The sequence below is a fragment of the Podarcis pityusensis genome, assembly GCF_964106645.2.
Source record: "Podarcis pityusensis genome assembly, chromosome: 13".
Taxonomy (NCBI): domain Eukaryota; kingdom Metazoa; phylum Chordata; class Lepidosauria; order Squamata; family Lacertidae; genus Podarcis; species Podarcis pityusensis.
In genome coordinates this window covers 29,982,212-30,007,868 of record NC_138038.1, presented here as the reverse complement: position 1 = coordinate 30,007,868, position 25,657 = coordinate 29,982,212, and the positions used below count along the sequence as shown (strand labels likewise).

Below are 25,657 nucleotides of genomic sequence, written 5' to 3'. Positions count from 1 at the left end.
ATAAAAATAATACCACCAAAGTAGTTGCAAGTCCAGGCATCATGCTCCCCAACCCCCAGATAAATAAAAGACGACTAAGTCTGGTTTGGATTGAAACAGGCCACAACTTTATTGAGTACTTCTGGCCCACCCACTGGAAATGATGCGTAGGTCAACCCAGGCGTGGATTCCTAAAACTTACATGAAATAAGTGGACTTCCACAGGGACTGCTGTCTGGGGGAGTACCATCAGCCTTGGCCCACCTGGGCACACAGACATGACCACTCCCCTCAGATCTCTTTATCAGGATACCCCAGCATTTGGAGGGGCAGGTGGAGACTACAACCTTCCCTCCATCCAAGACAAAGAATTGTCCCAATGCCCCAACCGCCAATCGAGCAAAACAGTCACTGCCAAACCACTCACATCTGCATTCAAACCCTGATACTTCCTTCAATGTCTGCCAACCAAATATCATTTCCTGTGTAGAAAATGTCTCTTCTGAGAATGTAATACTGGGGTGCTAGATCACCCAGCCACTAGGTTGCAATATGCAGCACCTAATTGTGCAGCTAGCCCTTTTCCAAGCACAATTGATTCCCACTGGGACTGGGTTGCACCACTGTCGTCTCTCAAGCATATCGGACCAGCCAAGGCATAAGCCAGACAGCCTGTATTCTATAAAAATCATTGTAGTAAAAACAAGAATAAGAGCAACAATGGTATAATTTCCTTCCTCCCTTCCTCCATTCATTCATCAAAATGGGGGCTAGATGAACCTGCCTTTGCCTAGGTATTTTAAAAATAAACCTGTAATAAGTCAATTTATAAATTAATGCTATGACCGTTGATAAGATCTTTGAAGGACAATATAAATTTCTAGATTTCTCTCTCTGCCGGTGGAGAGAAAACCAATCACGTCTGTTGCTTCTCTACGTCAGAACTTTGGTGTCAGAGAGTGTAAAAAAGAGGTGTGCTGGGAGAGGCTGTCGATACACAGAGTCCAAAAGTTTTCCATTCTTCTGATCTGTCATTGAAACTATGACAGTCCTAGAGCTGGTGTAGCTTATTTCCATCCCAGAGATATATAACTCTCCCAAACAAGGACTAAGTGAGCCTGCGCTTTAGATGTGATGGTTTGACTAAATTTCATTTCCCCTTCCTCAGAGTATTATTATTGCTCTGTTAGTTACATCATGTTCCTTTTGCCTCCCCCCGCCCTGAATACTCTATAGTACCTTGGAATGCACTGGGGTTTAAATGTGTTAATGAACACCTATCAATTCAAATGGGGGATAGATATGGGACAAGAGATCCCACTAGATACTTTGTGGGTTTGAAAGCATATCTTGAAGCAAAACACCTACAAAGTAATATTTAGATGACACTTAATTCCTCCTATAATTAATCTTATATATAGGGATCAAAGATTATGGCAAAGATTAAAAGAAGTGACAATATATTATTGCAAATATTACTGTTGTGCAGTTTGAAGTGAAAACTGACTCCTTTTGGAAATGAAAACTGCCTTTTTTTGGAAATGAAGCATTGTCAACATTGAAATTTGAATTATAAGTGTATTTGAAAAATGGGCTAAATGTTGACATCAGTAGAATGAATAGAACAAATCCTCATCATCTTCCAGGTGCCTCAGAGTTCCTTCTCCCAGTGGCACCATCACTTCAATTAAAGTAAGATTTAAAGGTAGCTGATAGCTTTCCTCGAAAGCCTGTCTACAATGAGATCAAACCAGTTTTCATCAGACATCCAACTTATAGAAGGCAATTGGCTCCAAGTTATAAAATACCAGCAACGATACAAAAGAGCAAATAGGGATGAAGGTAAATCTTTCATGTTACTTAAGAGTTTCTTCATAATGTAAATTGGTTAATTATTAAAGAATAATAAATGACTTGTGTTTTGCCCAACCCCATTTAAAGGGTTTGTAATATGTGGCTTGACATAGTATTTCACATAGCATTTTCACACAATCACTTAAATCTCTGAACTCTAACTTCTTGCACAAAAAATGTCATCTCATTTTCAGAGACTCACATATATCTATATTTAAGGGCTTTGAAACAGCCCAGTTGGATATGTATGGGAATATTTTAAAAGTGGATATTTCTGGCTGAGTTATGATGACTGCATGTACGTGTTTTTAAAAGGACACAGAAGATTTGAATATAACTATTTTCTGATTAACCAACTCTTAGAGAAGAATTTGAATTATGGAAAACTTTCAAAAACTGGTGGAAAGATTTAGGCAGCCTATTCTTACTAATGTTGATATTTACCGAGGATGAATATAAAGATGAAATTGGGTTATTTAGGCCTTATTTATTTATTATTTATTTATTTCAAGGCTTGGCAGTCCATAAGATGCTATGGCTAATATTAATACAATTTAGGTTATAAAGATCAACTAACAAGTTATTTAGGCCATAGTAGATGCTGCTCTTTAATGAAAAGACAGCCAATTTAATAATGAATGAAAGTATATTGTTAGCCATGAGACTCAAAAGAAGTTATGATTTTTTTTTTGTGATCTCAAATGAAAGAACAATTGCTTTACAAATATTTGCCAGCTGAAGAAAGAAATTGCCAAATCTCTAGTGTGAGTGAGAGAGGGAGAAAGTGAATGGAAAAACTAAGTTTCTATCTGGATAACCAAGTTAACACAATTTTCCTGTCTAGGTCATCAGCATCAGAGATATTGACATGAAAAACCAGTCTACTGCTATGGAGTTTACACTGGTCAGCCTAAGCAGCTCCTTAGAACTACAGACTCTTCTCTTTTGGGTATTTACATTTATCTATGCTACTGCTTTGGCTGGAAACTTCCTGCTCATCTTCACCATATGCAGTTGCAGAAAACTCCACACACCCATGTACTTCCTACTCATCAACCTGTCCTTAGTGAATGTGTTTTCCATCTCAGTTACAACTCCTAAATTGCTCCAGACTCTTTGGACTCACACAAAGACCATTTCCTTTTATGGCTGCATCACACAGGTGTATCTATTCATATGGGCTTTAGGAACAGAGATTTTTCTTCTCTCATTTATGGCTTTTGACCGCTACGTTGCTATCTGCAATCCTTTGCAGTACACAGTCATTATGAGGAAGGAAGTGTGTTTTGGCATAGCAAGTGGAGTATGGGTTGCTGGAATGGGCAATTCTGCCATTCACACTGTACTTGTGCTGCAACTGTCCTTCTGCAACTCCAACATCATCAACCACTTCTTCTGTGATCTTCCTCCACTTTTAGAGCTCGCAAGCTCTGACACCAGCCTGAACGAGACTATGGCTTTGGTGGCAGATGTGATATTTGGGATTGGAAGTTGTGGGTTAACCTTAATATCCTATTTGTTTATCATGAGAGCTATCTTTAGGATTCGTTCCACTGAAGGGAAAAAGAAGGCTTTCTCTACATGTTCCTCACATCTCATTGTAGTCAGTTTTTACTTCTTCTCAATCATATACACATATATCCGGCCATCCTCTGACTACTCCCCCGAGAAAGACAAATTTGTTTCTCTCCTTTATACAGTGGTACCCCCTGTTGTTAATCCCCTTATATATTCACTAAGAAACAAAGATTTTAAAGAAGCACTCAAGACATTTCGTGGAAGAAGCAGGCTGCTTCCAATACTCCAAGAATGAACTCCATATCCTTTTAGAGCAGCATACTTAAAAATATGTGAACTGAAAGAAAAGGTTGACAACAGGATATTGTTTATGTTTAGCTGACGTAAGATGTTTCAGATGACATATTTTGTACTTGAGAATCAAACATGGTGCTTAAATAATAAGCATATTTTAGGAAGCAATCTATTTTAGGAAACAACCTAAGTATAAGCTCCCCTGAACTCATTGGTATTACTGCTGAAAATACAAGTATAGAATGGCAGTATCCCAGTGTATAAACAGCTTCTTTAAAAAAAAAAAAAGATACAGGGGGTTTCTGAGAGAGAGTATACATGTACATCAGTGCACACAATTGGGGAACATGCCTTTTGCACATACATAAGCCTTTCATGTGCCTTAGCCTTATTTAGAACTGCAGAACTCAAGCATGGAGGTCTTCAGTAGTTATTGCAGACACAATTCCAATACACGCATTGTGAAATGGTGTCCCATGGAATGTTTGAAATAGTCTACAGTGGTACCTTGGTTTACAACCATAATCCGTTCTGGAGGTCTGGTTGTAAACTAAAACAGGTTGTAACCCAAGGCATGCTTTCACCAATGGGTTCTTCCCCCCCCCCCCAAAAAAAAAAAATTGGTTGTAATCCAAAAAAAAATGGGTTGTAATCCCCAAAAAGGGACACACACTTCCAGGTTTGACGTGGTTGTAATCCAAAAGGGTTGTAATCTGAAGTGGTTGCAAACCAAAGTGCCACTATAATTCCTAATATTCTGCCTGTTTTTGTAACTTGGAACAGTGCATTATATTATCTAAAGTTCAATATATACAGATGATGTTGCTGGATCTCTTCAAATTGTCTAGTTAGCAATGAATATTAGGAGCACTTTGTGAGTTTGTGAGTTGTAAGCCTTTTAAAGACACACATAGTTGTAATTTTTAAAAAATAACAATGATGATGCAATGCACAATTGTGTATGGATTTAGGAGTAAAGACAAGAACCACTGTAATTTTCTGTAATTCAATAAAAATATTATTCTTAAAAATGGACGTATCAGCAGCCAGTTGAAAGTTAATTTTGAATTATATTTAGCCACTGAACCCAGCATGAATATACTTAACTTAAACATATTGTTCCTTAACCTGACAGTGACCTTGTTAAATGTGACAATTGAACTGAACTGAACTGAAATGATATTCGAACTGAATTGAAGTGGAACAAAAACCAAAGGAGTAATGGTTTATCCCAAACTGCTGAAATAGAGTATGGACTAGGGATGAAAGGGGGAATTCTATTCAGTTTGCATGTAAAGCTGAATCTACCTAATGCGAACTTTTCTAAACAACATGCAACCCAAAACACAACCATAATATGGAGAAATATGCATATACTAGATAGAGTGCATTAAATACATATATTTCTGAACATAGTATACAAAATGTATTATATTAGAGAAAGTTCTTTGCAAAAGAGAGAGAGTGTGTGTAATAGGAAAGTTACAGATAGGTAGCCGTGTTGGTCTGCCATAGTCAAAATAAAAAAAATCCTTCCAGTAGCACCTTTAAGACCAACTAAGTTAGTTCTTGGTATGAGCTTTCGTGTGCAAGCACACTTCTTCAGATGTGTATCTGAAGAAGTGTGCTTGCACACGAAAGCTCATACCAAGAACTAACTTAGTTGGTCTTAAAGGTGCTACTGGAAGGATTTTTTTTATTGTAATAGGAAAGACATGCTTTCAGATATGTATAGTAGGAGTAATCCACAGTAAAAGGTTGACAATTTTACATAAGGACTTTTTTCAAGACAAATGTGTAGAGCTGATTTTAGGATTGGAAAAATGGGAAACCCAAAACTACAGATTAATCCTTTCAGATTAGACATGGGTGTGTGGCAAGGGCAGGAGCTGTGGGGACAGAAAAGAATTAACAACAACAACAAGGTTTAACTTGCTCTTTCAACTATTGGTTTAACACAGAAATCAGTGTCATGCCCTCCAGGTTTTGTTAGGATGCGGGTGGCTCTGTGGTATAAACTACTGAGCCTCTTGGGCTTGCTGACCAGAAGGTTGGTGGTTCGAATCCCTGCAATGAAGTAAGCTCCTGTTGCTCTGACCCAGCTCCTGCCAATGTAGCAGTTCGAAAGCACGCCAGTGCAAGTAGATAAACAGGTACTGCTGTGGCAGGAAGGTAAACGGTGTTTCCGTGCACCCTGCTGGCCACATGCCCCAGAAAGCTGTCTGTGGACAAACACTGGCTCCCTCGGCATGGAAGCGAGATGAGCACCACAACCCCATCGTCGCCTTTGACTGGATTTAACCCTCCAGGGGTCCTTTACCTTTTACCTTTACCTTTTAACACAGAAGTCAGTGTCATGCCCTCCAGGTTTTGTTGGAGTCCAATTCCCAGTTATGATAGCCAATGGTAACAGAATATTGGAGGGAGCTATACTCCAAAAACAACTGAAGGGCAAAACATGGGCTGTTCCAGTTTTAACAACAAATTGTCAGGAATGAGCTAGCTCCGAGTGAATGTTTGCAGCCAACAGCAGAAAGCAGCCAGGAACAGAGAGACTAAGATGTTAGTCAGGCAGGGGAGAGCCAGGGAGTTGCAGACTTCAGCTCTTCCTGACCGTGACAGGCTGGCTGATAAGGCAGTGCAGTGGTACCTCGGGTTAAGAACTTAATTCGTTCTGGAGGTCCGTTCTTAACCTGAAACTGTTCTTAACCTGAGGTACCACTTTAGCTTATGGGACCTCCTGCTGCCGCCACACAATTTGTGTTCTCATCCTGAAGCAAAGTTCTTAACCCGAGGTACTATTTCTGGGTTAGCTGAGTCTGTAACCTGAAGCGTCTGTAACCTGAAGTGTCTGTAACCTAAGGTACCACTGTAGCTTAGAGCAGGCTAGAACGCAGGCCAAAGCTCACAGGAAGCACAAAACAGCGCAAACAAACTCAGAGACAGCCTCCCTGAAAAGGAAGAGGTTGGAGCTGATCCAATAAGTCCACACAGTCAGTGAATGGGAGGGCTGCTAGACAGGAAGGAAAACAAGAGATGTAAGGTGCGAAAGTTCAATATATTCTGTAGACACTGGAAGGAGTCTTCAGAAGAGTCATCTTGAGTAATGATTCTGGAGGCTTTGTTAGAGCCATCTGGAGCTGTTTGTTTTGCAATAAAGTCTCCTTTTTAAATTATCTACACTTATTGTGTTAGCAAGCTGGAAACCTGGACTCCTAACACAAATGAATTTTGTTTTCCTTCAACCGAAGAGCTGCAGTGTTTCAGGTGTTTACAATACTAGCTAGATGACTGCAATTGCTCTTCCCTGCTCCTGGTTCTTATATTCGTTTATCTTGAAAATAAGAATGTTTAGGGGTACACAAAATAATATGCACAAAATATAATGCTGCAACTGCAAAACAGCATACAAATTAATTCACCAAAATACTTTCCTTGACATGCACATATTTTAAATATAGTTGTTTATTTCATTCATATATTACATGTGTATATATATTATGTCACCTTTACCTTATAATATTTCCAGGCAAAGACTTTTTGGTAGTGTTCATAGAAAAACCCAATTATATTAGGGTTGCATCATCTCACAAAAACAATAACTTTATTTGTAGAAATAGTAGTGGCATGATTCACCCAAGGACACACTCATATTAATTTAAATTCAGTGGGAATGTGAATTTTGCCTCAGGTTTCTAAAAGTTGAATGATAGGAAGTGAATTTGACAAGTGTGCTAAACATGGAAATGATGCAAATGTACATGTGCAATTATTTTGGCAACAGAATTAATCATCATCTCCCGGATGATACCTCAAATGTCTTTCTCCCAGTGGCACCATCTCGTCACTTAAAAAAATATTTAGCGCTGGTTACTAGCTTTGTCTGGATAGTATGCCTTCGATGATATCAAACTGGTTATTATCAGAAATCAGGTTGATAAGAGGATATTGGCTCTACATTATAAGAAGGGGAAATAAATGAACAAATGAATAATAGGAACAAACAAGCAAATGCAAAAACATATGAAGGTAAATATTTGATTTCATCTGTTTCCTCTGAACCTAAATCGGTTGCATAAAATCAGGAGCATGAAAAACCCCTGGTACATGCGCCTGCTCCAAAAGGTTTCAGCTAGAGTCAAAGAATATATGTACAAAGTAGTGCTCCAATGATATTATTCATTGGTCAAGTTTGGAAAGATAAACTGAAAGCTGTTTATTAAGTTCTGGATGGTATGTTGCAGGCTGGGCATATATTATTCACATGTGGGGGTCTTGCCCAATAATGGCAGCAGTTTGGACTCCCATTTTCCAAAAATTCTCAGCAATTGTACTACAGATTATCCCTCCAGAACTAACATTGGCACTGCTGTTGATTTCTCTAATGGAAATGAAGCCATTGATTTACAAAGAGCTCATTCTTTTTTTCTTTTTTAAAAATATTTTATTAAGGATTTTCTTGTTTTACAGAAGTAAGTGTAACGCCTTGTATTTTTTTCCCCATGTAACATTTTTACAAATCCGTTCTTGTTCTATTGCCAGCTGCTATGTTAGAAATCTCCCATAATTGGTCCTCTCATTCTCTTCTAACATTAGAACGTTGGTGGAATAAAGTGTGACTCTTTGGTGAGAGGGAGCATTAACCGCATCATCAGTGACTGTGCAGGAAAATATCTGGAGCTTATTAGTTCAAAGGAAACATGGTGGCCACTTTTGGCAACCAGTAATAGGCCAATTTGACCTTCTGATGTGCAATTCTGATTTTGAAGACATTCAGTTCAAGCATAGGATCACCTATGATGCTAGGTTTACCTGATAACATGTTATCAGGCATTCTGTGCTCCTCTCTAATAATTACATCATATTACCAAGCAGTTGACCCCTACTGTAGTTTTCCTGTTTCTATTCTCTATTGTTAGTGTTTTATCCTTTTTAATGTAATTCTTCAGCTAATTTTGGGTGGGGAAGAAATAAATACACAATAAATACATATAAATAAGAAACTGTTGTGCTTTGATAAACCCCTTTCAAACCACTTTTTAAGGGGTTGTAAAATGAGGCTTTATATAGTATTATATTTTGATATGTATTTCATGCGCAGTGTCATGGAATGTGCCACCAAGATTGTCTGCTGGGTAATGTAACACTGAGGCTGAAATAAATTTCATTAAGAGTAGAAATATGATTGTGAGTATGTCAGTCTCTGCTCAGGTACTGGTGGTTAAAAACTGTATTTGAAAGGAGAGATGGGGGAGCACCCTTCTTTAAAAGAGTGGCAAAGTAAATTACAGCACAGTAAATTATTAATACATAAAATAAGATATAAGCTTATTCTATGAATGAATATGCCCCACCCCCAAAAAATGATTGGAACAGCAGGGCAAGTTTAACAAGAACAGAAATAATAAGAGTTGATATTTGAATGATAGAAATGAGGTGTTAGAAGTTGTATAACTGGATTTAATTAAACCACAATTGGATTATATCAATTCAAATTAAATGATGAAGAATAAAAAATACATGATTTTTTGTCAATGAGGAATAAAATATCAAACAATAATCAAACACAAATCATCAAATAGTCATTTAAATTTGATGATTTGTGTTTGATTATTGTTTGATTGAAGTATGAAGTATAAAGTATCTCTCTTATTGAATGTATTTTTGTGTTATTTATTTCACTAGTAAAACTTCCTTTTTAGTATAATTTTTAAAAATGCAACATCTCACAAAACTGGTTTAACCAGATATCATGGTGAAATGAGTATATCCTTTATGAACAAAGATCCAAGATATCACCCTAAACAACACAATCTGATGGAAGTTTTCTTGGATGAAAGCCTTACTATGTTCATTGGGCCTTGCTCCCTACAGAGCTGATGGGCACAAGCAATTGTGCATGATGAATTAGCCCTTGTCAGGCTTTGCATCTGTATCTGCAATCACAGGATCCTCCACCTGACTACATCCCCCTGAGTGGACTGATACATCTACCTGTACAAATCCTGCAGCACTGCAGCAATACATTTCCACTCAGATATAGTTAATTAACCAGCTTAAGTATGAACAAAATGGCCACAGAGACCTTTTGAAATGGAGGGAATAATCAGCATGTCTCAACAAATGTTGACAATTAACAAAAACTGATATAAACGAGGGTAAGCATTGTGTCATTTACTGAAACTACTTGGTGGTTCTCATCCTCATTAGGTAATACAAATGTCAGCAATTACTGCTAGCAGTGTTCTTTTTTAAAATTCCTGCATTTTCCTAAGCAGTGGCCATCTTTTGTGTGTTTGTTTTGGGGTTGCAGTGGGAAGTATTGTTTTAGTAATGTTCAATGTCAATGAGACTATTTTCTGAGTATAGTGCAAGGGATAACTTCAGAGTCCACATTTTCTATGATGACAGACTAGCTTGCCACAATCTTAAAAATGACTAGTGAAGTCAAATAAGGGCCAATTTTCTCCTTTTAGCACAAAAAGAGAGAAAGAAGGATGGTGTATGTATAAATTTGGATCATTAATTCTACTTAATATAATTTATCTGTTTAGGACACCAGTGCCACGGTTATTGAAATGAAGAACCAGTCGGTTACTATGGAATTTATACTGGTTGGTCTGATCAGCTCCTCAGAACTCCAGACTTTTCTCTTTGGGTTATTCACATTCATATATGCTATTGCTTTAGGCAGTAATTTCCTCCTAATCTTTACCATATGCTCTTGCCGAAAACTCCACTCTCCCATGTATTTCCTGCTTGTTAACCTGTCCTTAGTGAATGTGTTTTCCATCTCTGTTACAATTCCTAAATTGCTTCAGACTCTTTGGACCCGTGCAAACAGCATCTCCTTTTATGGTTGCATCACACAGGTGTATCTATTCATATGGGCTTTGGGTACAGAGCTTTTCCTTCTGTCATTTATGGCTTTTGACCGCTATGCTGCTATCTGCCATCCTCTGCAGTACACAGTCATTATGAGGAAGGAAGTATGTGTTGGAATAGCAAGTGGAGTGTGGGTTGCTGGAATGGTCAACTCTGCTGTTCACACTGGACTCATGCTGAAACTCTCCTTTTGCAGCTCTAACATCATCAACCATTTCTTCTGTGATGTTCCTCCACTTTTAAAGCTCTCCTGCTCTGACACTAGTCTGAATGAGACTATGGCTTTTGTGTCAGATGTGATTTTTGGGATTTGTAGCTGTGGGTTGACCCTAGCATCATACTCATTTATTGTAAGAAGTATCCTCAGAATTCGTTCCACTGAAGGGAAGAAAAAGGCTTTTTCTACATGCTCCTCACATCTCATTGTAGTCAGTTTTTACTTCTCCTCAGTCATCTACGCATATATCAGGCCCACCTCTGACTCCTCTCTAGACCAAGACAAATTTGTTTCTCTCCTTTATACAGTGGTAACTCCAGTTGTTAATCCAATCATATACTCACTGAGAAACAAAGATTTCAAAGATGCTTTCAAGACAATTACTGCAAGAGGAAGGCTGCTTCAAATTCCTCAAGGTTGATTGATCTACATACATATAAATTATATATATATATGTACACACACATACATACACACACACACACACACACACAAATATATAGAAATACTATTAAAAAACAGTAAACAGTAAACTGTTTGATTACTTCATGAACAGTCAAATATGCTTCAGTTCTTCAGAACTCGTTTGCGGAACATATGATTCAAGCTTTCATGATTTTCTCTCTAATAGATAATATATTTCATTAAAAATACTTAAAAGTTAACACTAAAATCATCCTTTTCACCACTAGAATGGTTCTTGAAGAGGAAACGATGTGATTTCATAGATAGAGGAGTCCTTCATAAGTACTATAACAGGCAATGATTTTATTGTAGTAACTGGTTTTTCCTAAATGTTATAGCTAAAAGCCTGTAGCTATATTTACCATATTCCTTCTCAAGTAGGGGTCCTTTGAATGCTCTCAGACACCAATCTGCTTTTTTTTTTATCATTCTTTCTTGCCATCCAAATTTATCTCTCACCAGATTGGAGAATAATCTTCCTTTTTGGCAGGCAGAAGATTATTGAGAAGCCTGAGCGAGTGGAAGATTAAAACTAAATATCATAATATTTTGACACACACCACTTAACTGCTTCTTTAGGAGGCCTCGTATCAATGTTAAATAGTACTGGAGATAAAAATTGTGCCCTGCTGGGGCAGACAATATGAACTTCAAAGCCTTGCAGAATGTGCCCCCTCACCACGTTCAGCAACAGTGGGGGTGTTCTGGCATGTGACATTGCCACTTGTCTTCCCTGGTTCATGATAAGGTAATAGTGATGGGGTGGGATGCAGCAACAGGCCAGGTAGGAGGTGGCTCCTGGTTGATTGCCCAATCAGGAGAAGAAGGAAGCCAAGCTATTTGATCAGTTTCCTCCCCAAATTGTCCCTTCTTCTTTTAGAAGTAATGCACAAGTTTTGCTGGTTGCTTGTTTGAGTATTGAGTAGTAGTTCTGGGGGGAGGCCCTGATAGGTTTTGGGACTCCCCCCCCCTTTTCTATGGTTATGCATGGCGTTAATGGGATTGGTTTAATAGGCCTTTCCAGGCAGGAAATGTAAGATCTTTGGGGGAAATAAGGGCACTCTGTGGGAATCTTACATTGTTTTGTCCTTTAGAACCCCAGAGGGCCATTTAAGCTTGGGGGGGGGGCTGACCGACACCTGTGGTTCGCCCAATAACTGCTGCTCACTACAGAATGCCTGGGCAGGGACTCAGGGTCAGGAGCACTGCATGAATTGGCACTCTCCAGAGTCATCACCATGAGCAGGAGGATCCCTGTTTTGCAAAAAAATCATTAAAATTTGGACTAAAAAACAGGCGTGTTCTGGAAAGAAGGAGATAAAAAAGACCTGCTAAATAAATCAGTCACTGGATGCCAAAGTTTTGAATTAAAAAGGACTTTCATCATGGTGTTTCAAGTGAGGTGAGTGGTTATTTCTTTCTCTACATTTGCTACTTATGATTCCCTGAACCTCACAAAAAGAAAGAATTAATTATCCAAATGGTGTGCAGGAGGAACTGTAAAAAGTAATTAGAAGCTGGGCTGTGCAGTTCTCGGTGGAGAGCCCTAATTAGAACTGGCAAAATATGATCAGAGATTAAGGAGGTTCAGGCTGAAAAAAATGGTGGTGGCTCTGGCGCAGGAGAAAAAGAAAATGGCCTCCTCTGAGGGGCGGGGGCTGAGAACATTTGATGGAATAATTGGAGAATATTTCACATAAAAAATTCTATTTACTTGCATGAACTTTTCTTTTCAATATACAGTGGTACCTCAGGTTAAGTACTTAATTCGTTCCAGAGGTCCGTACTTAACCTGAAACTGTTCTTAACCTGAAGCACCACTTTAGCTAATGGGGCTTCCTGCTGCTGCCACGCCGCCGTAGCACGATTTCTGTTCTCATCCTGAAGCAAAGTACATAACCCGAGGTAATATTTCTGGGTTAGCGGAGTCTGTAACCTGAAGCGTATGTAACCTGAGGTACCACTGTATGGTGTAATGTGAAAGTAGAGTCAATCTTGGATTTGGCAGGCTTCCCTAGGGCCCATGGGAGCAAGCTCGGATCTTGGAGGATCTAAATTAAACAATCCCCCAAAAATAGTGAAACATACCCCACAGCATTGCTTTTCTACGGAGATATTCATTTGGAATGCTAACTTGAAACATTAATTTGGAACACTATGGAATACTAACTCATTAAAAGACTGAAAGACTGCTTCACCATAAATCTTATCAAAAGAAGGAGAGTTGGCACGTGCTGAGAGAGCTGTAACATAGCCCAGAGCCTGGAAGATAAAATGTTGAAATGAAAGATGGGACTATTAAGAGAACTACGCTGAAAAAAAACAATTGAAGGATAACAACATAGAATGAACTGCCTTCTGCATGTTAAAAGAAATACTGATTTGCTGGACACGATAGAGAGTCATACACCGGAACCGCGAAGGCAAAACAATGGATTAAGATCGGACTTATGAAACTGGGGAAAAACAAGAGAGGTGAATGCAGGAACAACTGTAAGAGACTTTCTCCAGACATCCAGAACATGGGAAGTCCTCCTTTATTTGTTTATTTTTTAATTCAGAATGTATAATTGGCTTTGTTTGTATTATGATGTGGCAAGATTTGATCTGAATTGCTATCATTTGGAATTTTATTAATTTGAAAATCAATAAAAATTATTTACAAAAAAAGAGATGAGATGCATATGCTTTGTGTGCTTATGAACAATAATACATCAGCTGCATATGTTGTTTTTGGGTTTTCTTTAATTCTTCAACTAACATATAAATAAAACAATACAACAGAGTGTACTCAGGGAGAAGCGGAGGTGTATCGCAATTCCTTCAGGCTCACAGCAACCAAGATAGAAGTTAGGGACTGTTTCCCCCTTATGCCTGAGGATCAGGGCCTTTGGAGGATCTGGAGAGCTTTTAGTTCAGTGGACTCTACCTGCCAGCATCCTGTCCCTCAAATATTCTTTTTCTGGGCTTTCTGCCTACCACTGCCAGTGGAGACATTTCCAGCAAGAACATTTTGCCCATCTTGGTTCCTCACTGATGTAGTTCAGAGCAGGCAGGCACCAGTGCAACATCATAACTTGAGTTTATTGGAAGTAAAGGTAGTGCAGAAATGACCGCTCCCCGCTTAAAACGGGGGACGCCCTTTGCGTGGACACGCGCAGCCCCTAGATCTGGAGCGGCTCCAACAGCATAGGCTTGGTTTGCCTTCCCTCAGGTGGGATACCTGGAGGTCTCCGCCTACCTCAGTCAGTTGTCCAATCCCACCTGGGGGAAGCGTTGCCAAGGAGACCAGGCCAGGTAGGGGAGGGATTACCTGCCCACACAATAGAGGGAGGATCTTACCTGGGAATCCTCGGGTGGCGGTATCAGGCCTTGGGCGGAATCCTTTAGTCCATCTTCCTCTTTGCGGCAGTGATACCAGGGTTCCCAGTTAAAGGGGTTTCTGAAGGGAGGCTTTGACCGTACGCCGAAAGGTCATCATTGCTCTCCCATGCGGCGGCGTAACGGGGGCGGCTATCTCTGCTTGAACATATGTTCTCCAGAGCCAGCCCATCCCCCCCCCACACACTGGATAACCCTGATGCTCCCTAGGTCCCCGGCTGGGGACTGGGGAGGGAGAACACCCAATGCCTGAGCCAAGGTCTACCCACATTTGAAATTTAATAAAGTTGTGGCCAATTTAATCCATAGCACGTTGTCAAGAGTCGTTATTCCACATGACGGGGGGACCGCGCGGGATCTGGGGACTCCGCCTGTCCATGCAATTAAACAAACAAACATTTCTATACCGCTTTATATTTTTAATAAAAATCTCAAAGCAGTTTACAGCATATTAAATCAATAAAACAATCGGCGGGTGGTGTTCCTCCAGCCTCATGAGGAGCCTCTTCAGTAGTCCACTCTTACCATCATCAGTTTAAGATTGTGTGCCAAATCTTCTTTAGAATCTGTTTTATATTATGTATACAATATAATGCAACAATTGCAAAACAGGGTACAAAGATATTAATCAAAATACTTTGCTCTTACAGTCTCACTGCAGATATTTCCGTCTGTCAGTGCAAAGACTTTTGAGTACTGTTTCTAGAAAAGCCCAATATAATTACTATTGCATCACCTCACAAAAAACAATAACTTTATTTTTTAGAACATACTGTGTTTTGTTTATGAGTTATTTCTGATGCACTCCCATCATGTTAGCTGTTTGTTAGTTTGGTGGTAGAATTAGTACAAATAGAAGTGGCATGAACCACCTAGGTTATTACTTTGGCTTCTAAGGGAGTCTGGATTACCCCTTAGGTATCTAAATATTGCATCAGAAATATGATTAGCAATGTTAATCTTGCATGTGATGTCATGCTCCCAGTGGCACTATTACTTCACATAAAGAAATATTTAATGGGGCTGCTCGCTTTGACTGGAAAGGATTTCTACAAGGGCATCAAACCAGTTATCATCAGACATCAGGCTGATAGCAGACAATTGGCTCTAAGTTATAGGAAGGGGAATTAAGTGAACAAATGAAAACCAGGAGCAAAACAAAAATGTAAATAGATATGAAGGTAAAAATTTCATTTCATCTTCCTGCCTCCTTACAGCTAATAATTTTGACAACAAACAACTGTACACTCTGATTATAAACTGATTGATTCTTAAATGATTATTAAAGGGAGCATGGAAATCCGAAGGCATAAGCTTCCACTTTGCATGGTTTTGGCATGAGTCAAAGAATATGTGTACAAAGTCATATTCTAGTAGTATTGCTCATAGGTCAAGTTGGGAAAGATAAACCGAGAGCTATCTATGGAGTGTTGGATGCAATGTTGCAGGCTGGGCACATATGGTGGTAATGTCCAGTGGTGGTGATATTCACCCATATATTCCCAAAAAAATCACAACAATTTTAATGTAGATTATTCCTCCAGCGCTTACACTGGCACCGCTGTCAATTTTCCCAGTGATTTACAAACAGATCATTTCCCCCTTAAAAGTTGCTGCTAAGTTAGGAATGATTTGCCATTGGTGCTCCCATGCTCCTTTTATATCAGATGCTTGGTGTAATGAAGTATGGCACTTTGTTGTGAGGGAGCAGCAAACACATCATCTGTGACTGTACAGGGGAATATCTAGAGTTGTATGGTAGCCACTTTTGCTACCTTAGAGTTGTTTGGTAGCCCCTTTTGCTACCTTCTGATCTCTCAATTTGCAACTCAGATTTTGGAGACATGTAGTTCAAGCGTAGGATCCGCCATGATGCTAAGTTTATCTGAAAACATGTTTTTAGGCATTTTGTACTCTTTGACACAGATCAAATTGGAGCAATCATAACAATATGCTTTAAAGAAGGGTGCCTTGGCCCATATGGAACCCTGGACAGAAACTGCACTTTCCAAAACCCTTCAAGGGTGTAACCTTGAACTAAAAATCCAACCCAAGGCCTTATCTGCCTGAAGCTTCGATGATTGCTATGAGGCAGGTGAAAAACCTGCAAAATGGCCAATTTGCCTGAAGTCCAAAATCCCTCCTCACCAGAGCTGCTGCTGCCACCACAGCTTTCCATAATTTTTAAAATGATCGAATTCAAGCAACAGTCAATCTTCTCCACTTAGCACAAAAGGAAGGGATGGAAGGAGGCAGGGAGGGAGGCAATATGGCTCAATCTTGATCCTTAATTTGAATTAATACAATTCATTTGTTCAGGAAATACAATTAATAAAATTCATTTGTTTAGGAAAGTAACATCAGAGAAATGGACATGAAGAACCAGTCGGTTACTATGGAATTTATACTGGCTGGTCTGATCAGCTCCCCAGAACTCCAGACTTTTCTCTTTGGGTTATTCACATTCATCTATGCTATCGCTTTAGGCAGTAATTTCCTCCTAATCTTTACCATATGCTCTTGCCGAAAACTCCACTCTCCCATGTATTTCCTGCTTGTTAATCTGTCCTTAGTGAACATGTTTTCCATCTCTGTTACAATTCCTAAATTGCTTCAAATTCTTTGGACCCATGTGAATAGCATCTCCTTTTATGGTTGCATCACACAGGTGTATCTATTCATATGGGCTTTGTGTACAGAGCTTTTCCTTCTGTCATTTATGGCTTTTGACCGCTATGCTGCTATCTGCCATCCCTTGCAGTACACAGTCATTATGAAGAAGGAAGTATGTGTTGGAATAGCAAGTGGAGTGTGGGTTGCTGGAATGGTCAACTCTGCTGTTCACGCTGGACTCATGCTGAAACTCTCCTTTTGCAGCTCTAACATCATCAACCATTTCTTCTGTGATGTTCCTCCACTTTTAAAGCTCTCTTGCTCTGACACTAGTCTGAATGAGACTATGGCTTTTGTGGCAGATGTGATTTTTGGGATTTGTAGCTGTGGGTTGACTCTAACATCATACTCATTTATCATAAGAAGTATCCTCAGAATTCGTTCCACTGAAGGGAAGAAAAAGGCTTTTTCTACATGCTCCTCACATCTCATTGTAGTCAGTTTTTACTTCTCCTCAGTCATCTACACATATATCAGGCCCACCTCTGTCTACTCTCTAGACCGAGACAAATTTATTTCTCTCCTTTATACAGTGGTAACCCCAGTTGTTAATCCAGTCGTATATTCACTGAGAAACAAAGATTTCAAAGATGCATTCAAAACAATTACTGGAAGAGGAAGGCTGCTTCAAATTTCTCAAGGTTGATTGATCTACATACATTTATTATAAAGACTACTTGAAAACTGGAAACAGTAAACTGTTTGATTTCTTTATGTGTAGTCAAATATGCTCCAGTTCTTCAGAACTCGATTGCGGAACTTATGATTCAGGCTTTCATGATTCTCTCTCTAATAGATAATAGATTTCATTAAAAATACATAAAAGCTAACACTAAAATCATCCTTTTTACCACTAGGATGGTTTTTGAAGAGGAAACGATGTGATTTCATAGATAGAGGAGTCCTTCATAAGTGCTTTAACAGGCAATGATATTATTGTTTGAATTGGTTTCTCCTCAATGTCATAGCTAAAAGCCTGCAGCTATATTTACCGTGTTCCTACTCAAGTAGGGGTCCTTTGAATGCTCTCAGACAACAATCTGCTATATCTTGTTTATCATTCTTTCTTGTCATCCAAACTTATTTCTCACCAGATTGGAGAATAATCTTCCTTTTTCGCAAACAGAAAATTATTGAGAAGCCTGAGTGAGTCAAAGATTAAAGCTAAACATGTTTTCCCGCATCCTTCCCACCAATGTTTCCAAGCCCACATGCCCTTCCTTATTCACACGTTATGGAGAAACAGAGTTGAGTGTCACCAACATACTAACAGTATGATAGTATTTTGAAACACACCACTTAACTGCTGCTTTAGGAGGCCTCGTATCAATGTTAAATAGCACTGGAGAGAAAAATTGTGCCCTGCTGGGGCAGACAAGATGAACATCAAAGCCTTGCAAAAGGTGCCTCCCTCACCACATTCAGCGAAAGTGGGGGTGCTCTGGCATGTGGCATTGCCACTTGTCTTCCCTGCTTCATGATGAGGTAATAGTGATGGGGTCAGATGCAGCAACAGGCCGGGCAAGAGGTGGCTCCTGGTGGATTCCTCAGGAGAGGAAGGAAGCCAGACTATTTGATCAGTTTCCTCCCCAAATTGTCCCCTCTTCTTTTAGTAGTACAAGCTTTGCTAGTTGCTTGTTTCAGTGTTGAGTAGTTGTTCTGCAGGAAGGCCCTGATTGCTTTTGGGACTCCTCTCCCCCACCTCTTTCCTACTGTTATGCATGGAAGAAGAAGAAGAAGAAGAAGAAGAAGAAGAGGAGGAGGAGGAGGAGTTTGGATTTGATATCCCGCTTTATCACTCCCCAAAGGAGTCTCAAAGCGGCTAACATTCTCCTTTCCCTTCCTCCCCCACAACAAACACTCTGTGAGGTGAGTGGGGCTGAGACACTTCAGAGAAGTGTGACTAGCCCAAGGTCACCCAGCAGCTGCATGTGGAGGAGCGGGGATGCGAACCCGGTGCACCAGATTACGAGTCCACCGCTCCTAACCACTACACCATACTGGCTCAATGGAGCTAATGGGATTGGTTTAATTGGCCTTTCCAGGCTGGAAATATGAGATCTTGTGGGGAAATAAGGGCCCTCTGTGGGCATCTTACATTGTTTTGTCCTACAGGACCCTGGAGGGCCTTTTAAGCTTGGCATGCACACCAGGGTAAAAGCTGAGACCATAAGTCCATGATTCACTTAACAGGTTCAGGCTGGAAAAAGGATTCATTCCAATCTTTTATGATGAGGCCAATGATGGTAATTGCACTCTAGACCCAGAGAGGGGAGGGAGTTCTCCCTTGTGTTTTAGGAAATTTTATTTCAATTGGTTGTTTTTGCATATCCTCTTTACTGTTTTATTTTGAATAAATATGACCAATTTTCACCATGGTCTGGCTAATGTGTCTTTTTCCAGGGTGCGATGGCAAAGAAAAAAAATACCAAAAGCTTTAAAAAGCATATTTCAGTATATGCATATATTTCATACATTGAGATTTGTGTGCTTATGAACAATAATACATTAGCTATATATGATGTTTCTGGGTTTTCTTTAATTCTTCAACTAACATATAAATAAAACAATACAACAGAGTGTACTTGGGGAGAAGCGGAGGTGTATCACAATTCCTTCAGGCTCACAGCAACCAAGATAGAAGTTAGGGACTATTTCCCTCTTATGCACATGCCTGAGGATCAGGGCCTTTCGAGGATCTGCAAAGCTTTTAGTTCAGTGGACTCCACCTGCCAGTACCATAGCTGTCAACTTTTCCCTTTTCTTGCAAGGAATCCTATTCGGAATGAGGCTATTTCCCTTAAAAAATGGAAAACATTGACAGCTATGGCCAGCACCCTGTCCCTGAAAAACTCGATTTCTGCCTGCCACTGCCAGTGGAGACATTTCCACAAGAACATTTTGCCCACCTTGGTTCCTCACTGATATTGTTCAGTGCAGGCAGGCACCCAAATCTCTTTTCTGATGAGAGCAGCTTTTGCATCTCATTTGGAAACCAAGGACCCAGAGTCTGGAGGAAGAATGGGGAGGCACACAATGCCAGATGCTTGAAATCGAATGTGAAGTTTCCACAGTCTCTGTTGATTTGGGGAGCCATGTCATCAGCTGGTGTTGGTCCACTGTGCTTCATTAAGTCCAGGGTCAATGCAGCCATCTACCAAGAGATTGTGGAGCACTTCATGCTTCCTTCTGCAGATGAGCTTTACGGGGATACTGATTTCATTTTCCAGCAGGACTTTGGCACCTGCCCATACTGCCAAAAGTACCAAAACCTGGTTCAATGCCCATGGGATTACTGTGCTTGATTGGCCAGCAAACCCACCTGACCTGAATCCCATAGAGAATCTATGGGGCATTGCCAAGAGAAAGATGAGAGACATGAGACCGAGCAATGCAGAAGAGCTGAAAGCTGCTATTGAAGCTTCCTGGTCTTCCATAACACCTCAGCAGTGCCACAGGCTGATAGCATCCATGCCTTGCCGCACTGAGGCAGTAATTGATGCAAAAGGGGCCCAAACCAAGACTGAGTACATATGCATGCTTCTACTTCTCAGAGGTGCAATATTGCTCTATTTGCAGTTCTTGTTTTGCTGATTTCATTTAATATTCTAATTTTCTGAGACTGTTAATTTGGGGTTTTCATCAGCTGTATACCATAAACATCACAATTATAACAAATAGAGGCTTGATATATCTCGCTTTGCATGTCATGAGTCTATCTCATATATTAGTTTCACCTTTTAAGTTGAATTACTGAAATAAATGAACTTTTCCACAGTATTCTAATTTTTCGAGTTTCACTTGTACACTTCATATGGTTAGGAATCAGTTGTGGAACATAAAACTCAGACTTCCCTAATTCTGTATGCATACAGCACAGCTTATTGTTCTGTGCAAGTGATGTTTAAAACCTTCACTGTGATCCCTGGAATGCAGTGTATATGAGGCTACATGTTTGCTCGACAAGCATGTGGATTCTGACATATACCTCTTAACAGATATTTCAAGTTCTTGGTAATGCAGGTTTAAATTATTTAATTATGTCTATGTCTATATAAACTGTTTTCTAATTTACTGATTATCCTGCCTTCCATCTATTAGTGATTGATTTTAACAATATGCACTCTATTGGCTCCAACATTTGGATAATGAAGGTGTGAAGTAAGGAGTCTCCTGTACATGTGTAGGCTTTCTGCATGATTTGAGGACCTGATTATACAGGGTTCAAAATTTCACAATGAACCTCCATAGATTCAGGAGCCCCGTTCCTCACAGACATGGCAAACATTTATGCTCAATGAGATGGAGGGCTAAGAAGAAGGAGTGTAGTGTGGGTTATATGTTCAACTCTAATTAATGCATGAAAGGAGTCAAGACCTTAAAGTAAGCTGTCTGGCCAGGCTTAGCTAGGTCACACACCCTCACCAAAGTGTCACCAAATTCTTCGTTCTCTCTCTTCTACCATCTGAACCCTAGCAGTGAGGAGCTCTAAGCTGAGTGCTGCAAGCTTAAACCTTGTGGCCAAAGCAAGGCACCTTTGTGTTCCTATATAAGTACAGTGGTACCTTGGTTTATGAACTTAATCCGTTCCGGAAGCCTGTTCTTAAACCAAAGCATTCCTAAACCAAGACATGTTTTCCCATAGCAGCGAAGGACTCAATTTACAAATGGAACACATTCAACAGGAAGCAGAACATGTTCTGCTTCCAAGGCAAAGTTCAGAAACCAAAACACCTACTTCCGGGTTTGCAGCATTCTTAATCCAAGTTGTTCATAAACTAAGCTGTTCTTAAACCAAGGTACCACTGTAGTTTAGAAACATTGCCCATTTTAGGGCCTAAGTTATACTGCCTGTCTTGCTGCTGTATGAAAAAACACATAAATCTGACCTTTGAAGAGTTTGTAAGTAAACTATTTTTAACTTACCAAACATGTGGTCTCTTTCTGTGCTAAGAGCAGTAGGGAACTTTTGAATCAACTTAGAAGGGGATGTTTCAATGGTCTAGCAGCCTATATTTCCACATTTTACTTTGCAACATATTTTGTAATTTTAAATCTTTGTTGTGCCTCTCCTACAGAGTACTTCCCAAAACCTGGATCTAGGCATCCAGGGAATTCTTTTTATTTTACCTAAAGTAATTTCCCTTTTTAACCAAATTACTAAAAACCAACTTTTAGTGCACTCATATTTGCTGTGCTTTCTCAATATGTAGCTTTTACATTTGAATGGAACACCTCCCTATGGCTATGGTATAATGTTATTCTTTCTTTTAAGACACAAGCAATTTACACAGCATCTTTCTTTCTTTCTTTCTTTCTTTCTTTCTTTCTTTCTTTCTTTCTTTCTTTTACTGCTCTTCATCTGAGATCTCAGGATGATTCACAGCCTAAAGATATAGAATAAAAAACAAAAACAAAACAATAATCCCCCTTCTCACAAATACATTTAAAGGACACAGAATGTTGATCAGCAAAACACCTGGTTGAAGAGGAACATTTTCACCTGTTGCCTAAAGATGTATAATGAGGGTATGGGGAGAGAATTCTACAGGGTAAGACCCAGGGTAAGCAGAAAAGGCCCATTTTCACCTTTCCACCCTCTGGACCTCTCATGGGGGACACACATGAAGGACAGCCTCAGATGATGATTGCAGGGTCCAGGTCAGTTCATATCAGGAGAGGTGGTCCTTGAGGTATTGCTGTCCTGATCTGTTTATGGCTATACAGGTCAAAACCAGCACTTTGAATTGGGCCTGGAAACTAATTGGCAGCCAATGCAGTCAGGTCAGGATTGGTGTAATATACTCAAACTGTCTTGCCCCAGTGACCAACCTTTGCACACATCAGAATTGGTGTAATATACTAAAACTGTATTGCCCCGGTGACCAACCTGGCCACCAAATTCTGTACCAGCTGAAGTTTCTGAACCATCTTCAGAGATCCTAACCTAGATGTTACAAGAACATAGATGAAGTTAGGCTATCCCTGCCCAGATAGGGACACAGCTGTAGTTATAGTTCTCATGAAATCTCAAATGTCTTTTGTTTTTCCCAATGGCATCCACACCCTATTTAAGGAAGTATGTGGAGCCCAATTATACATGGTTATGCTTTTGTCAGATGAGCATCAAGGTAATACAATATTGGCTTGCCTAGAAATACATCCAAAGGATATCAGTAAATCTTTCCAGCCAGCAAATATAGTGAACATGAACACTGATGCATTTCAGGAGAAGACTGTGAAACATTTCTTCAGAAAAAACTGGAATTGAGGTAAGGGTTTGTTCTTTCCTTCTTTGTTTTAGATAGGTTTTGGTTAATTTGGTTGGATTATTCTGATAGCAAATTCTATGGTTATAATGTAATAAATATAACCTGTTCCCCATATTTCTTATCTCAAGTCTTCTTGGGTGTGTTGGCAAAACAGGCAATGTAATCATTAACCAAAAATCAGACCAGAAAATGGTAAAGTTGTAACTAAGGATAGGGGCACCTCTCAGTTGTAGTTTCTTGTCCCTCTAGTCTTAAATTGAGTTCTCCACATTTCTACATCAGTTTGCTTAAAACAACAAAACAACTCCTAATTAAAATTTATCATGTATGTGAGAATTTCTTGAAATATACATTATTCTACACAATTCCCCAAATATATGTATTTTGTAAACATTTTCCCTTCAAGCAGGGATATTTTTGGTATTTCACAGCTATATGCATTTGTATGTACACTATATCCCAATGTATGGATTTTTGTACACATCACTTGGATGCAGAATTTTACTGCAAAATCTGGAAAGTGTAGATTTTGAAGAATGGCTGTGTTTGGTTTGTTGTTTCAGGTTTGTTGCAAATTAGATAGGCCAACCTTTAAATATGAACTGAATTGAATTTCTTCCAAATCCTAGTTGCAATTTAATTTTTTTTCACAACAACATATATACAATAACTGCTCACAAGTAACCAGAAATCACATTAGGACCAGCTGTTTAAAGGTTTTTTTTTTAAAAAAGAGAGTTGCAAATGACACTGGGCCTATTTAAGCTGTCTTGTGTGAGCTTCAGTTGCTCTTCAGATCCTGGTTTAAATATACAATTCTGCATATAGTAAAACTGCACTATTGTACATACTTAACTTAGATTAAGTCCTATTGAATTTAGCGGGTTTGTTTCTGAGCAGATGTGCATAGGATAGCACTGTAAGTTCCACTGTGTAGATATCTTGCCTGTGAACAGTATTTGCTGCCTAGCATTATTTTAAAACTTAGCAAGTAACCTGTTACTCTTTTTTTTTTATTGCCCTTGACTTAAATGCGAACCATAATTTTCTTCATATGCTATTATTAATAAATCCAACGTGTGGAAAGTTTTCTTTTCTGAATTAGGGATCTCTCCTATCAACTGGTATGGTCTCTACATAGAGTGATTTATTTGTCTAGGTCTGCAGAGTCACAGTGCTGGAAATGAAGAACCATTCTACCATTACAGAGTTCATCCTGGAGGGTCTTTCCAGCTCCCCTGAACATCAGATATTTATATTTTGGGCATTCACCTTCATCTATACAGCAGCATTGGTAGGCAATGTCCTCATCATCCTTGCCATCTGCACGTGTAGCAAACTCCACACGCCAATGTATTTTCTTCTCATCAATTTGTCTATAATAAATGTGTGTTCTATTTCTGTTACAGTTCCCAAAATGCTGCAAACTATTTTTGCACCAAGAAAGACAATTGCACTTCCTGGTTGCATTGCACAGGTCTTTCTCTTCACCTTGGCTCTAGGAACTGAGCTCCTGCTCCTTGCATTCATGGCTTTTGACCGCTATGCTGCTATCTGCCATCCTTTCCAGTACTCAAGCATCATGAGGACTGAGTTTTGCATTGGGGCAATGGCTGGACTGTGGCTAATAGGCTTGGTAAATTCTGCAGTACACACAGGACTGGTAGCACAGCTTTCCTTCTGTAACTCCAATATCATCAACCATTTCTTCTGTGAGCTACCACCTATGTTCAAGATCTCTTGCTCAGACACAAGTCTGAATGAAATGATGGTTTTTGCAGCTTCTGTGCTAATTGCAATAGGTAGTTGTGCCTTAACATTAACATCGTATGGATTTATCCTAAGAACCATAGTCAAAATCCGCTCAACAGAGGGGAAGAAGAAAGCCTTCTCTACATGTTCTTCCCATCTCTTAGTTGTAAGCTTTTACTATTCCACAATTATCTACACTTTCCTTCGGCCTGCCTCAGCCTACTCCTTAGAAGAAGACAAGGTTATTGCTATCCTTTACTCAGTAGTAACCCCAGTCCTCAATCCACTCATATACTCTCTGAGAAACACTGATGTTAAAGAAGCTCTTGCAAAGCTAGTAGGCAGAAGGCTCTTCCAGAGAGAGTAG

General features: G+C 39.5%; 1 protein-coding gene across 1 annotated transcript; it reads left to right on the top strand.

The window, feature by feature from the left end:
• Window positions 1-1,815: 1,815 nt before the first annotated feature.
• On the top strand, window positions 1,816-25,657 carry LOC308460796 (olfactory receptor 13A1-like; the record flags this gene model as incomplete). Its single annotated transcript, XM_080977331.1, has 4 exons — window positions 1,816-1,821; window positions 2,678-3,535; window positions 10,200-10,259; window positions 24,698-25,657. The coding sequence occupies 4 exons, from the start codon at window positions 1,816-1,818 to the stop codon at window positions 25,655-25,657; spliced, it is 1,884 nt and encodes a 627-aa protein (XP_080833457.1).